The following is a 15,927-nucleotide window of genomic DNA, read 5'->3' as shown; positions in this document are numbered from 1 at the left end:
ATATATGGCAAGTGATCAGTCAGTTCAAGTATGGCATATGTACTGTGAATCTTCCATAATAGTTACGCATAGCCAGAACTATAACTAAAAATGAAACTAAGACAAACAAGGTTGATAAAGGACTCATGTTTTATTATGCCATCATCAAGTCTGAAGAGGATGGTAAGAAATGTAAAAAAAGAAATCAAAATAAAAAAAGTAATAATAATCTTCAAATCTCACCTTTAGAAATGCTTTTAATTCTTCACTTCAAAGGTGGTTTTAATTTACTTACCTCAAAATAAAACAAAATCAAGTTATTATGCAAAAAAAAATTGAAGTGACTGAAAGATACTACTGTATGTATCCCCATATTTATTTAAGCTTTAATTAACTTTTAACGATTTCTTCTCAATGGCCATTTTATGATTCACTTCTGCAAATCATTTTGAAGGTACACTGTGCTCACAAGATAAATAGATATCAACATTTCTAAAACAGAGTATAGGAAAAAACATCTGATCCAAAACTATTCTCAATTTCTTTTTTATGTGAAAAATTGTATGATTAATAATGTAACTAGAAATAAAGTAAAAGTTGGTATGATTTATATTGGAGAGAATCTCTTCTCTGAATTCAGCGGCATGATGTCAGTTTCAGACACAACCAGCAGAGGGAGCGCTGCACTTAGCTCCACCATGCTGTCCGGAAGACCAGTGTAAATATTGTCGTGACGTTTATCCACCACCATCAGCTGCTTTGCCCCTGCAGCTTAAAACAGCAGTGATTTTTCCACCTTGAGATATCCACTTTGATTCCATCCACATCTCTTTTTGTTGCTCCTGTCTCTGATTCTCTGTATCTGTTCCCGTCCCGCTTGGTTCTTGTCCCTAACATGCAGAAAAGAAAGAAGCCAGAACCGATCCAGCTGAACCCGATTCCAGATGGAAACACTATCAACGGAACAGGAGCCTCAGAGTGAGTGTCCATCAATAATCTACTGCTCATATTCAGATTTCTTAGCTATGACCTAATTATGGAACATTCATGACAGCAGGGAGTTTCGCGTGTGTGTGCGTATAAACTCCAACCTGAGACTCGACACCAGGCGAATGTGTTTCAATCTGATTTTATTGATCTGTGCTGCGCCTCTTGCAATTATCAATTGTTATGTTTTAATATTTTACAAAGTCTAGCAAAAGTATTTTTAGAACGCTTTTGTAAAATGGTCATACAATCTACAAATCTTGTGTTTGTCTTTAGTTGCACCTATTGATCAATTTTACACTTTATTGATCTGTTTAACTGTAAAACCTAACATTAAATGAGTTGAATCACAATCATTATTAGTTTAAAAGGTATAAAACTAATACGTTTTTAAAAGGTAGTTTTTGCTAGAGTTTTCAATAAATTGGCCCCTTTTGTCTGAATTTGTAACAAAGTAAATTAAACAAAGTAAAAGTATAAGAGAATCAAAAAATTTGATTTCCAACCTTCTTCTGACCCAAATTATATGAATGTTGCCTGGATTTATTTCCATTTACATGGGTGTTTGTTGAAACAATGTGCCGTGAGTTAGTGCACAATTTAGCTTTAACAGGTATTTGTAACTAAAAAAACAGGATTTTATTGATCTGTATAGGATGGCAATAAATTATAAATTTGCTGCCAGTCATTTTAGAAAATGTTATTGGTAGTATATAAATAGTTTACATGTAAAGTTAAAATATTCTACACAAAATTAAAAATAATAAATTAATAACAATAAAATAGCAATATCATCATTGGCATCATGCATTAGATAATGTAAGTAAATAATGAAGTAAAAACTAATGCTACTTATGCCACTTCTGCTTCCATAGCACAATGACAGCAAAAACAATTATTTTATCAGTAGAACTGTTAGAGCCCTGACTTATCAGCACTGTTATGAAGAGAAGATTAGAAAAACATTTGGGATTGTGACTTTTGTTCTACTTTGTTCATACTTTAGTTGGGAAAAAACAGTTAAAAATATATTGTTTACCATTTATTCCCAGTATAATCACCACTGTATGTAAACCACAGCTCTCCAGAACCATTTGACAGGGCTGTGCAGCAAAAGCAGTATGCTAAATAACACGTGTTTATAGTTTTAGTCTCTGCACTTGTTTCCCACCACCTTTTGGCTAGTCATAATAATGAAGAAATAAAACTGTTGTGACACAAAGCCCAGCTTTATCACATGAGGAAAAGCTTGTGTCAGTGCTGCTATGAACTGGTTCGACTGAGATGAATATTATGTAACATGTTTACTACTGTGAGGCTGCTTCTGCAACATGTCATCCAGGACAAAATATGTTATACTTTTATCATTACTGTAGATAAAACGTCTGGAGACAGAAATGTATACATTGCTGCATATGAGCTTTAGCTTGTCATTGTTAGAACCTGCTGATGGTGTTTGGCGAGAGGCTGTTAACATTCCTGTTACTGTGGACAAGCTACAACAGGATGGAGGGCAGTAAACTCTGAAGAGGAATTCTGAAAGTGTGGAATCTCTTCATTAATAATAGGACTCTATCACACAGTATAAACCTCACACTGACGATCTGTTGCAGACTAATGCTATTCTGTCACTTTTGTATTAGAAACAGCTCTGCAACAAAATAATCAATAGCTCCAGGTTTCAGCATCATCCAACAGCAGTATAATCAGAGCTCAAGTCAGTAAGGCCAAACACCTGAACTTCAACTTTAAAATATCTGTCGAAATCTATCAATAATTGCTTGTCTGCTTTAGTCTTTACTAATGCCAGCTGATCAATTTGATTCTTGTGCAACTTGTGACACATCAACTCCCCAAATACAGGTATGAAAAATGATCAGTTTTTCCCTTCAGTTCTTTAAAAACTAAATTCTATGCTGCTTTATTGTCTGTCATTTTTTAGTGAATCGAAACACACCACTGCAGAGTATCTTTAAATTTTCCTTGAAACAAAATCTGAGAAACTTTTAGGCATAAAATTAGGACTCTCTTTATGTGCGATCTTGCCAATAGCAATAGATGTGTTGGAAATGAAAATCAGATGTCTGCTGTTAACAGGACTCTAAAAGATTGTTGGGGCAAATAATTTACTATTTAATAACCTCATGTAGTATTCAGTTTGGCTTTACCACCTGGTTTTTGTCTCAGCGGACACACTTCCTAGTTGTAAAAAAAAAAAAAAAATATTAGTTAGAATATTATGATGGTTAAAATTTGTGTATTTAAACTACAGAAAATTACTTTTCCCATGTCTAAAAGTTCTTTACTGCATGTCTTTTTATAGAAATGCAGTATATAATACATAGTATCTATTCATAGAATCAGAATTGTGGTTGTAATAACTATTGTTTTGAATGTGTCCTTGATTAAAAACATGCATTTCAAAACATAAGCACATTGCTGTGGATTATTTGGAGCACCACAGGGAACCGGCTCCTGACACCAGCCAGCAAATATAATGGTGGTAAATAAGCTTAATTCAATGATGAGCTGCTTCCCAGAAACCAGACCATTACAGCATGGTGAAAAAAAGGATTGCCCATTTTCTAGTCAGGCCAGAAGCTTTCACAGTGTGAAATGGCTGTCGGTTCCTGCTGTAGCACACTCAGAGACCCACTTTATGTTTAAGCCAAGAATGCAATATTAAAGCAGGAGAGATGATAGCAAATCAAAAGGTGTTCAGAGTAGTGTTATCTAACCAAATATTGGAGATCTCATTATAATATGTATTATAATTTATAATTTGAATTAGTTTCTCAGGTTTATTATTTATAGTGAGGTTAATTTCTCATGTTTTTTTTTGTTGCATATTTTGTAATACAGTTGATGCTCAGAACTCCCTAGATGGCACGCCACTGTTTTCTGAAATAAGTTTTATGCTATTAAAACAAGTGCAGTACCATTCAGAAGATTACATACACCTCTTATCAGTATAACCTATTAAGGGGCTTTTCAATATTTTTCTAAGGTGGAATAAAAATGTAACATACATAACACTGTCCTGGCACAGTGCTACATTTTTGTTTCAGCCTTGAATTTTCTGTTTCACTCATTTGAGTTAAATTATGACATGAGATGAAACGAAATTGGTTTAGATGATTAGAAACAATCCAGGAACCACCGGGACCTAAGTCCATCATAAACATGGACAATGCTGTGACTGCAGTGTCATGGTTTGCACTGATAAAATAAGTCAAATGTTTTATGGTCAAATTGAGACTAAGATTTTTAATCGCAAAACAAGAATAATGTCCAGAGGATGTCAAATGGACATTTTTAGACATAAGAACATTGTGAAAGCTGTCAAGTATGATAGTGGCAGATTAATCCTGAGGGTCTGTTTTCCTGCCAGTCATATATTTTTGAGTTGTCCTCAAATCATTACCTGAAATGTTCAAAACAATCGTTTAAGCAAGACAAAAATGCCAAAACATCAGAACTGGATTTGGAATGGATTGAACATTTGTGAACTATGCTAGTTGCTATGCTAGTTTGTGGCTCAGAATGAACCAGTTCTAATAAAGAGAGGTCAAATTCTGCCAGAATTTGCAAGAAGCTTGTTAATATATACCAAAAGTGTGTGAATGACTGTGTGAATAATTCTGTCCATCTGGATGTCAGAAAAATAAAATCTAAAAATGTTCACCACCAAAAATCTTTTAGGTTGTGTATTCATTTCTCTCTGAAGAAGAAGAGTTTAGGTAAACCAGCTGGGAATGTAAACACTGTACCCAAGTGTGTATGTAACTTTGTCCAACAGGTGTACCTTCTCTAAGCAGGAATAAAAAGGTGTGTCATCTTATCTACACAGTTTTTTGAGACAACTGGCATAAACATTTTTCTCCTTAGCTTGATGTTCTGCTGGATGTCCTTGGATATTGTGTGGATGGCAAACAAAAGCCAGCTTCCGCCTGAACCTGAAGGTGGGGGGTACACTACACATCTTGAATGGAGTGTGTTTCAGGCTGCTACTGTTCTCAGTGTCTCCCCACCTCCTCCACCTCCAGCTCTTGTGAAATGAACAAACGCCCACACCACCCACATCCAGCTGAAACGCAGCACCTTGTCTCCATGGATATGCAGTTCCACTATCAAAAAATAAAAGCACTTAACCCTCTCTGTGCTGCATGGGGCTGAGTGGAGAGGAGCATGTGCTTCTCTCCTCCAGCTGCTCTCCAGCGACTCGTGATTTACTTAGTGCGAAGAAAAAAAAGAAGAGAGTTCATCATCACTGAGCTTAATGAAAAGCGTCCCGTCTCTACTTCAGTCTTCTTTCATGCAGATTGGGAGCTTTGTGTGCAAATGACCAGGCTGGAGGTGATTTCTGCTTTTGTGGAGGATGAAAATGTATCATTCTGCTCGTTTAACTTTTATTTTTACAAAATAAAAAATATACAAAGTAGGTTGATGTTGGCAGATCTGTACATTTTATCTCATAAAATTTGCATTGCATTATTGGGGTTTCATGTGATAGACCACTAAACCTGTAACCAACATTTTGTCCTTTATGCAAAACTTAACACTGTACACTACCCTGAACATACCATTCTCACTGTGTGTGAAACGTGGTGGTGGCAGCATGATGCTTTAAGGATGTTTATTTTTTGCTGGATCTTACATGTGACAAGGAAAAGGCTCCATTTAGGGAAAGACTAGTACTTAACATCACTCTGAAAACACCATCCTTAATGTCATTGGGGCTGCAGAAGACAAATAGTTAAAAGGGGAGGAATACTTTTGTAAGATATTGGAAAGGTCGTTAGAGTTAAAATGCCCTCATTTTAATTAGATCATTAAAGACACTTTGTTCTATCCCTAAATGCGTTTAAGTGTTTTTATTGGAGGAGGAAATCACAGATTATGCAAACTGGTGATTTTATGCTTTTTTTTTTCTTTGTTCTGTTTTTTATTTAGAACAAACTTGGAGGCTTTGCAGAAAAAGCTGGAGGAGCTTGAGTTGGACGAGCAGCAACGGAAACGCTTGGAGGCCTTCCTGACACAGAAGCAGAAAGTGGGAGAGCTGAAGGATGATGACTTTGAGAAGATCTGCGAGCTCGGCGCAGGCAACGGAGGCGTTGTTTTTAAGGTCTCACATCGACCATCCGGTCTGATTATGGCCAGGAAGGTGAGCTGCGTGTGTAGTGTCAGTGAAAAGGTTGCTTGCTTGAACACTGAACTTAATTTCCAAGAAATGTGCCAAAAAAAAAAAAAAAACTCTTCAGGTTTCTTCTTTTATAGCAACTCAGCACATGCAAAATGAGTTAACAAAAACATGGATTAGAATTTATATTTTTATTTATTTATTTCAATGTAACTATTTAATCTTTTAAATCTTCTAAAATTGAGTTTCCATTAGTTGAAGCTGATGTTTTCACTCCAAAAAAAAGCAGAGCACATGATTTCTCTCTTAGCGTTGTGTTCTGCTGCGTGTCCTTGGGCATTGTGTGGAAGCAAACACTTTTCTGGCCTGTTGCATAAGAACAGTGCTTGTTTTCTCCAGAACCTTTAGTGGGGTGGGTTCCTCATGCACACAGTACTTCACTAAAGTATTCATACCTCTCAAACCTTTTAATGTTTTGTCATTGTAACACAAAGTAGTGCATAATTGAGAACTTAAAGGAGATGATACGTGCTTTAACATGTTTTTATAGATAAAAAATGTAGCCCGCACCTTATAGATCCACCTTCTGATGCCGTTTTTTGGTCTCTTGTATCTAGCAGTTCTCAAAAGACTGTGATTTTTGCTAAATAGCTCAAACTCACATTGGCTGGAGAGCTTGTGTACACAACAACGTTTACCCTGTTCTAATGCCTAAACATACTTTGATTGATAACATTCCATAGCAGCTAACATGCCACTGCCAAATAAACAGTGGCATGTTTTTTTGCCACTGTTGCATAAACACGTATTATTAGACATCTTATTAATATTTGTTCTATCAACAGTTTTTCCAGTTTTTTGAGTAGTGGATCTTCAGCTCCCCCAGAATTATAATGGCCTTCTTGGCCTCTTCTCTGATCAATGCTCTCCTTGTCCTGCCTTTCAAACTTTTTAATATGGTTTTAGAACCAAAGCCAGACCAATTTGATGTGGTTTTTGGCTTAATGAGGCTATTTGTTCCCTAATGTTCCCTAACAAAATTCTGAGACATTCACAGAACACCTTCATTTACCTGAGTGTGGATATTTACCAATGAAGTTGTACTGGATTTTATTTGGGTTGTCAGAGAAAAGAGAGCTAGAATGAATGCCCAACACACATTTCAAGTACTTACTTGGAAATAGGTAAAAACCATGATTAGTCATTCATTTAACTATCATGCTCTACTTTGGTTTATCAAATAATATGCACTTAGATTTGAAGTTGTAATTTCACAAAATTTAGAAAAACTCAAGAGTTATGGAGACTTTTGCCAGCCACTGTACTAGAAGCTAATATTTGCACAACATTAAGTATCAGAAAACAAATACAAGGCTTTGTTAAGTAAAGACGGAAGTTGAGACAAATATAGCACCCAAATATCCAAAAAGAAGTTTTGTAATGCTTTTTTTTTTTTTTTACATCTAACCAAAATTGTGCCTTCTGTTCCAGCTGATCCACCTGGAGATTAAGCCAGCCATCAGGAACCAGATTATCCGGGAGCTGCAGGTGCTACATGAGTGTAACTCTCCGTACATAGTGGGCTTCTATGGTGCGTTTTACAGCGATGGAGAAATCAGCATCTGCATGGAGCACATGGTACATTTTTTCCACAGACTGCTCTGCACATTTATCTCAACTTTTATCCCAGTTGAAATGCTAGTACTCTATAACTGTTGAACTCTCTGTCTCAAATGAATAGTCTCCATTTTTCTGCTCTTTCTTCGTGGCTTCAGGATGGTGGCTCTCTAGACCAGTCACTGAAGAAAGCAGGCAAAATCCCAGAGGAGATTCTTGGCAAAGTCAGCATTGCTGTGGGTAGCTCCAACACCTCTCCTACCAATTTTATCCATTTTAAGTCTATGAAAAACTGTTTTCCTCTGATTACTCTGAACCAAAAAGAAGATTTATATTGCAACACTAAATAATTTGTTAGGGCTCTGACAGTCCAAAATGTGTCTTACAGGTCATCAAAGGTCTTTCCTACCTGCGTGAGAAGCACAAGATCATGCATAGAGGTTTGTTTTGATTCCTGAACAAAGTTTTACATAATCTCAATTGAAGGGTGAGGGAAACCATGCTATGGTTTAGATATGGCTTGTCTAATCCTGAGGGTTTTTTCTTGTATTATTTGTATTTTTAATTAGGCCTCTTTGTCCCAAATTTAACATGCAGTAATGATATAATTATCTTTGATCTTGTAAACAGCATGATTGTTATGGAGCGATCACAGGGGACTGAGTAAAGATAAACTCTGAGGAAGCGCAAATTACAAAACAAAGTAGCATTCCATATAGATCTTTACGTTAGTTATCAATTAAAAATCATCCTGCATAAGTTTATTCTGGGCTGCCTATTCTTTGCCGCTGATCTCTATGTACTGTGGATGGATCTCTCAGATGTCAAGCCTTCTAACATCCTGGTGAATTCCCGTGGTGAGATCAAGCTGTGTGACTTTGGAGTGAGCGGACAGCTCATAGACTCCATGGCCAACTCCTTTGTGGGAACTCGTTCTTACATGTCGGTGAGTTCCGCACACAAATAACACATATATAAATATATATTTCTCCACCGGAACATATTCCTAAATGAATGTGTAGTCATTCATCTCTGTAATAACTCAGATTAAATCTGATGTGCGTTGTGCAGCCAGAGCGTCTGCAGGGAACACATTACTCTGTTCAGTCAGACATCTGGAGTATGGGTCTGTCTTTGGTGGAAATGGCCATCGGACGCTTCCCTATCCCTCCACCTGATTCCAAGGAACTGGAGCAGATCTTTGGATTTCCAGTGGAAGGGGAGGCAGCCTCCAGCGAGTCCCCGAAAACCGTGCCCCCCTGGACGTACGGGCAGCTGTAAGTGTAACACGGCAGCAGCTCCTAAAGGGTCTTTGAATGTCCTTCACTGTTAACCTTAATCTTGATACATGCATTTATTTTCCTGCTTAGCGTATGGACCAAACAGCAGACCACCAATGGCTATATTTGAGCTACTCGATTACATAGTTAATGAGGTGAGTTTGTCTGCCGTATTTAGTGTTGTATGTTTATGTCATATCCATTCATCCATTCATAACTTCACTTGTTTTACTTTCATCTTTAGCCCCCACCAAAGCTCCCTGCAATATTTAGCGCTGAATTCCAGGAGTTTGTGAATAAATGGTATATAAGAAATCATTTTCTTTACACTTTCTGCTATGAAAAGCAACACACTTGACACATCTCTGAACAGCTCTGCTGAAAAGCATGTTTTTTTTTACCTTTTGTTGCAGCCTGATTAAGAATCCTGCAGAGAGAGCAGACTTAAAGCAGCTGATGGTGAGTATGACACTAGCTTATGTCAATGAATTCAGAAATTGTGAAAAAGTTCATTTCCATTATTTTTACACGTTCCATTTTCAGGTGCATCCTTTTATCAAACAATCCGAGGCAGAAGAGGTGGACTTTGCTGGCTGGCTCTGCAGCACCATTGGACTCAGTCAGCCTGCGACACCCACCCATGGCACCAGCATGTGAGACTGTCGACTGCAAAGCCATAACCAGACCAATCAAAAAGACGTTTTGGTTGCTTTTTATTATTGCTAAGTGTTTCCAAAGTGGGCAGTGTGTTAATCTTACAGGTGCATCTCAATAAATTCAGAAATTATGAAAAGTTAATTTCCATTATTTAAGTCATGAAGTGAAACTCAGACTCATTACACAGAGGAACGTGTTTAAACACTTTTCTGATGTTTATGGATTACAGCTGATAAAAACCCAATATGTTTATCAAAAAACTGAATGTAAGACAAGAGCATGTCTATGCACCATTCAGTATGCACTCAACACTTGAAGAGCTTTTTGTGCAGATTACATGGCTCTAAAGAGGTGTTTAAGGAATACAGGTTGCTTTAATAGCGACTTTCAGATCATTTGCATCGCTTGGTTTGATGTCTCTCAATGCTCTAGTTCTGGTTAGTTTGCTGAGCAGTCAAACACAGTGAGACCATGGTCATTAAAGCAGAAATTAGTCCTGCAGATATTTTAAGAAGCTCATCAGCAGAAGGAATCATGAAGTTGTTCTGAAATGTTCCTGGTTGACGGCTGAGATGACCTTGGACCTGTAGACCTGTAGAGCTCCAGTAGAGCAGCTGCTTTCTGTTCCAATGCAAGTAAAAATATATCAATTTTTTGGGGCAGTTGTTAAGGTAGGACCAATTAGACTGCTGGAATTGAAGCTGCTCCTCTTGACTGATCTCCAAATGAAATTCAAACTTTACTTTCTTCTAAAGACATGAGTTTTGAGTCCAGTCTTTTTCCTTCTTATTCCATCTGTGTGGAGGCTTGTGACTCCAGCTGCAGTCCACACCTTGTGAATCTCCCACAAGCCCTTCACTTCCTTTCATTTCATTTATGAATGTGCTTCGAGCTGGCACTTTGAATAGCGGGTAACTTCAGAAATTCAGTCCCTTTTTAGTCCAATGTTTTATTTTCTACAAACTTAAAATATATCATGTATAACGAATCAAGTTTCACTTTAACTGCTGAAATAAGCATTCATAACATTTTGAGATGCACCTGTATATCAACTGTGCAAACTTGCATATAGAAATAAATTGTGTACTAGACAGCTGTTTAGGTCACCTTAAATGACCTGATTGAAAAGCCATCTTTTTGTAACAATACAGCCATGTAAAAATACTGCTGCTAAACCTCAGCGTTTGACATTCCTCCTCAATCATATACAACGCAACCTTGCTGCCAGAGTAATGTGCCGAATTGGTATGATTAAGCCTTTTTATTAGAAGCAATGTTTCAAGGTCTAATGTCAGTCACACCAAGGTTAAAGGGTCACATCCTACTTCTGTATGCATGGACAATCATTTCCCAGAGAAAGTTATGAAATAATCTTGGCCAACCTGTGTATTTTTAAAACTGCTAATGCTGATGTCCTGATTTATTGTGCATCCCTTGCTCTTCATCCACTCCACACAGCTTTGTTGGCTTTTGTGATATTAATCTTGTGAATTAAATAGTTTAAATAAAACTTCTGACTCATATTTGAAACGACTGATTTATTTTACTGAACGCCAGTCTGTTTAGATTTATGCCTTGGGTTTAGCAGGGGCCTTCTTTGCAGGCCTCTTCTTGGGTTTCAGCATCTTAGCCTTGATCTGTGAAAACAAGATTAATCAGTCAACCTCAGTTGGTTTATAATATTCCTCCCATCTCCAGAAGATTTTAAACCACTAGGTACTTACAGCAGGGTCGTGCTTCAAGATGGCATGACGTCTTGCTGTCTTGGCGTAAGGGTTCAGTTTGAGCATTATCTTCAAATTCTTCAGAGGATTCTTCTTCAGCACTCTGCGTTTGATCTTCTTGCTGCAATGGGAGAAGTAAAAGGTTAATTTGACTTATAAATGCAACAGAGGATTTATAACTTTTTGATATGCTCAGGACTTCCAAAATAATCAGGGGTCAGAAACACGGACCAGAAGTGGGAGCTCATCATAGCCAAAACAAGGTTACAAGCAAAAAAAAACAACAAGAAAACTACAAAGTACATACTTAGGTGCACGAAGTGCTTTCTGGATCTCCTCACTCTTCAAAATCCTGCTCAGATCTGTGTTTGTCATCTTGTGCATTGGGAGCCTGAAAGCAAGAAGCACCAATAATTTAAACCAACAAAAAACATCACATCTAATGGACAAATTTCATTTTGAACCAACTCAGAACTTCAGCAAATATCACAGAGTTCAAAAACACGGACCATGAAGTGGAAGCTCATCACTGAGATACATGTATGAACATATACTGCTGTACAGGTGCACACCACTAAATTAGAATATAGAAAAGTTAATTTCAGGAATTAAATTCAAAAAGTGAGTTCTGTAAAAGGTGGTCAGTTGGCCATTTTTGATTATTCCAGGTTACTGCTAATGAAAACCCAAATTGTGTTTTTTCAGACAATCATTCTTTGCATTAAACTAATAAAGGTTTAATTCAGAAATGTCAACCTACTGATAAATAACCTCATGTATTGTACATTTGTAGCTTAAAGAAAGATAAAGACCATTTGCTGGACAGGAGTCAGGTCAGCAGTGGTCAACATCACTGTGTAGGCCATAATTTCTTATGAAGAAGTCTTTAGCCTTGTAATATTAAACTTTACAAACTGAATTCAGGATTTTCTTTAGCTTTCAGTCATTAAAATTAATTGAAGTAAACTATTTAACTCTCATTGTGTAAGAGTTTTTAACTTTTTGAATGAAATCCCTGAAAAACTTTTCAAATAATTCTCTATTACGGATATGCACCTGTAAGATTTGATGCTTTTTTTTTTTAGACACTCACTTGTAGTTAATCTTCAGAGAGGATGGCTTACGCCAGGTGCCGTACAGCTCATCCAGCTTGCGGAAAGCGCTTTCAGTCCAGATGCAGAACCGTCCGACGTGACCACCAGGAGCGAGCCTCAGAAGGTTCAGCTGGTTCACGTCCTGCAGAGTGATGCCTAGAAATAAAAAAAAAAGAGGGAATAAGTACATTTATTTTAAAAAATGGATGGTCCACAGGATTAGGAATGATATTCCAAATGAAATTATAGTCATAATACAGAGATGCATAAAGAATATTTAATCACCATTGCTAACTACTTTTATTTAAACACATGAAACGGGTGAATCTGGAAACAGTCTCTGTGATAAATGCAGTAAAACTCACCTGGAATATTCCTGAAGGCTTTGGTTAAACCAGCGTCTTGGTTGTAGACGATACACGGACCTTTGCGCTGGATACGCCTGCGGTTCCTCATCTTGCCCTTACCAGCACGCATGCGCTGAGAGGCATAGACCTACGAACAACATTTATGGTAATTAAGAAAAATACACATTCTAAAAACATGTAAAAACTTCTTAGTCATAAAAACAAGTATAAAATATATATTTTAAAATACTGCATGTGATATTCACAAACTTTTGGCTTAATGTCACATGAAATATTGACACACATTCTCCAATGTGTATTAGTTCTATTATTTGAGAAATTTGTATACTTACTACTACAGAACACTTAATCAAGGAGAAACATTTGTAGCATTAACTCAGCTCTTTAATAACTCAATCACTGTATTTTCACATTCTAAGGACACTGACGCATTTAACATCTAAGAATCTACAGACCTCGAACTGGCTGAAAAATGCATTTTTCCAATTTCAGACTTTAATTTACCTTCTTGATATCATTCCAGGCTTTAAGCTTCTTCAGCAGTAGCACGGCCTCCTTGGTCTTCTTGTAGCCCTCAACTTTGTCTTCAACCACCAGTGGGACTTCGGGGATTTCCTCAATACGATGTCCTGATCATCAAAGGTTTTATGTAATTGAAGGACATGCAAGTAACAAATGCTGGGCTAACTAACATCTGAACTTGCTCAGAGTTTATCACTCATCAATACCCTGTGATGGCTTAATGACAGCAGGCAACTGTCACCATTCACAAGATCAGACGCAAATTACACCATCATAGCAAGGTAACTGTTCAGCAAAGACAATCTGACCTAGCTAAAAAAAATATAGAGCAGTTACTTCTCTGGACATTTTTATTTTTGGAAAACTTACCCTTGGACATCACAAGTGCAGGAATGGCAGAAGCAGCCAGCGCAGAGCAGATGGCATAGCGCTTCTGGGGTGTGTTGATCCTGCGGTGCCAACGGCGCCAGGTTTTAGTGGGGGCAAACATGCGACCACCACGACACATCTAGGTCCAAGTCAAGAATCGTCCACCAATGAAGTAAATATTAACCTGTCTAATACTTGCTCAGACTCAATGTTCACCAGTCATCTGTGCCAGCATATGACAGCAGGCATACCGTCACTGGCCACAGAGTAAGACGCAAATTACACCATCACAGCAAGTCTGGATTTAGCTGTTAAAGGCATGAAAATAACAAATGGACTCAAAACAAGGATACGTTTCCAAAAGCACCCTGGCCAGAGCGGTGAGTACCACCACCTCTCACACGAGGGATACGGGCCACAGCTCTTCCTGTTCCCCAGGACTCTGCACTTGTCTGGTGGCCTGAAAGATTCAATATAAACACAGTTACAAATTATGGTAGCAGCAGCCACTTTATGGTGAAAACTAGCCCAACTATGAGATTCATTTGAGATACATTTTACAAAAGAATTGTTTTGACATTTTGATTGAATCTGAACACGAGTTTTGTACCTGCTTTGTCAACTTGCAATTTTAAAGTAGTTTTTATGTTCTACTCAGTTTGGTATAATAAATATAATCCACTAACAGGGGAATGTCATCATGTTTCCAAAAGTCCAAATCAAAAGCAGATTATCAACCAATGAAAAATGGTCACAAATAATTAGTGATAAAAAACGCTGCTTAAATTTCAGTTTTCTATAATCATGAGCAAAATAATTCAGAAATAGTAAAATGGACATGAAATGGCAAAAGTAAAAAATGTACATGTGAATACAAATTAAAAATATGTATGTGCATCAAATGTGGGTACAAATTAATGTCGCCCAACAGAAGCAACTCACTGGGCAAAAACTGAACATCAACTGTATAATGGCTCACCTGCCAGCTCGCTGACTGCATATGGCTGGCGGTTGTTTTTGCGCATGTTGGTGTGCACAAAATTCACAACATCAGGGCGAATGGGGGCCCTGAAGACAGCAGGCATGACTACATTTTTGCCTGATGATTCTCCTTTGTCGGAATACACCGAGATGAGGGGTCGGGCACAGGCCTGAGAATGTAAAAACAGAATTGAAATACACATCAGATGATCAAACATGAAATTAAACAAGTGTTTTCTTACTGGCGCTCCCCCTGTCTTCAACAATGTATCAAAACATCCAATATGATTTTCAAATACACTGATGAAAACTGAGCTTTCAATAACAACAAAAATTCTACTTCAGAATTTAATTTAGCTTTCAAAAAAATATATTCAAATTAGGTAAATATTCTGTTTCATGCCACAATGTTCTTCATCGGTGGTGTTGTGGTGAAAATACAAAATGGAACACTAACGACCTGATATAGTAGTGTTAGAAGTGAATTAATTATAGTTAGGCTAGTTGTTGATTGCTAACTTGGGTTTGAGCTTTTCACAAACTTAATCACACATTTTAGCGTGGTTAAGTCATAGGTAATGGGTTTGTGCCACTTCACATAAACCCATTTATTTTGACATAGCTGTAGAAAATGTTAGTTAATGTAAATGATACTGAATTAAGTTAACTTACCGACATTGGATGATACTTAAGCAAATTGTTCACGTGACATCGTAAAATGCTGAGTTACTTTGAACATACACTAAGGACTATTAAGATTGTATGTAGTTAGCAACTACTAAGACAAACTCAAATAATAGTCACCAAAATTACACTCAAAGTCAGTTGAATACAACAATCGCTGCTGCAACAGACAACACGTGTAACTCGGAATAAGCAGTCGTCCAAAATGGCTCCTCGTGTTAGCTTCCTAGTGACTAGCATTCAATTCAGCGATCAGATTTATGTAAATATTAGCTTCTTTACCAGACAAACTTCCAAACAGTTAGCAAAATACGTAAAACATGCTAGAAATACACATGTTCTGCACTATATATATTGTAACATATCAATGATTTCTCACCATTTTCGATAGTTTTTTTCGGCTCGCCGGGAACCACGCTCCTCACGGTATGGCGGCCACAGTAAAAAGGAAGTTGGTAACTCAACCCTGATCATATATGCCTCCGCCTCTGAGAACAAGACTTCCGCTAAAACTATTTCGGCTAC

At 37.4% G+C, this 15,927-nt stretch overlaps 2 protein-coding genes and 4 non-coding genes across 6 annotated transcripts; 1 reads left to right on the top strand and 5 right to left on the bottom strand.

The window, feature by feature from the left end:
- The first annotated feature begins 701 nt into the window (after window positions 1–701).
- On the top strand, window positions 702–10,296 carry map2k1 (mitogen-activated protein kinase kinase 1). Its single transcript, XM_032582681.1, is given in 12 exon segments — window positions 702–957; window positions 5,920–6,130; window positions 7,598–7,744; window positions 7,882–7,959; window positions 8,112–8,163; window positions 8,545–8,669; window positions 8,795–8,959; window positions 8,961–9,000; window positions 9,094–9,158; window positions 9,248–9,306; window positions 9,417–9,462; window positions 9,547–10,296. Coding segments are annotated over 12 exon segments (1,185 nt in total). The 5' UTR covers window positions 702–874; the 3' UTR covers window positions 9,661–10,296.
- An 882-nt stretch (window positions 10,297–11,178) lies between these two features.
- On the bottom strand, window positions 11,179–15,889 carry rpl4 (ribosomal protein L4). The gene is made up of 10 exons (XM_032582694.1): window positions 15,782–15,889; window positions 14,717–14,888; window positions 14,091–14,197; window positions 13,738–13,876; window positions 13,351–13,475; window positions 12,844–12,973; window positions 12,478–12,634; window positions 11,692–11,775; window positions 11,385–11,505; window positions 11,179–11,297 (listed from the first exon to the last, which is right to left on the bottom strand). Exons 1-10 carry the CDS (start codon window positions 15,782–15,784, stop codon window positions 11,229–11,231), a joined length of 1,107 nt encoding a protein of 368 aa, XP_032438585.1. The 5' UTR covers window positions 15,785–15,889; the 3' UTR covers window positions 11,179–11,228.
- Window positions 11,573–11,640, bottom strand: LOC116713178 (small nucleolar RNA SNORD18). Its single transcript, XR_004337813.1, has one exon. It is a non-coding gene; the product is annotated as a small nucleolar RNA SNORD18 (small nucleolar RNA).
- On the bottom strand, window positions 11,849–11,919 carry LOC116713179 (small nucleolar RNA SNORD18). Its single transcript, XR_004337814.1, has one exon. It is a non-coding gene; the product is annotated as a small nucleolar RNA SNORD18 (small nucleolar RNA).
- Window positions 13,548–13,647, bottom strand: LOC116713183 (small nucleolar RNA SNORD16). The gene has a single exon (XR_004337816.1). It is a non-coding gene; the product is annotated as a small nucleolar RNA SNORD16 (small nucleolar RNA).
- On the bottom strand, window positions 13,934–14,032 carry LOC116713180 (small nucleolar RNA SNORD16). The gene has a single exon (XR_004337815.1). It is a non-coding gene; the product is annotated as a small nucleolar RNA SNORD16 (small nucleolar RNA).
- Window positions 15,890–15,927: the final 38 nt, after the last annotated feature.

The sequence above is a fragment of the Xiphophorus hellerii genome, chromosome 2, assembly GCF_003331165.1.
Source record: "Xiphophorus hellerii strain 12219 chromosome 2, Xiphophorus_hellerii-4.1, whole genome shotgun sequence".
Classification (NCBI taxonomy): Eukaryota; Metazoa; Chordata; class Actinopteri; order Cyprinodontiformes; family Poeciliidae; genus Xiphophorus; species Xiphophorus hellerii.
Note: the sequence above shows the minus strand (reverse complement) of the source record. Positions and strands in the feature narration are given on the sequence as shown.

Excerpts from the sequence above, each read along its gene's own strand:
- rpl4 (XM_032582694.1), bottom strand. Across the intron at positions 11,506-11,691 it reads AAAGCACTTCGTGCACCTAA|CAAGAAGATCAAACGCAGAG; the intron begins GTATGTACTTTG and ends CTCCCATTGCAG. Across the intron at positions 11,298-11,384 it reads TCTTGAAGCACGACCCTGCT|ATCAAGGCTAAGATGCTGAA; the intron begins GTAAGTACCTAG and ends TTGTTTTCACAG.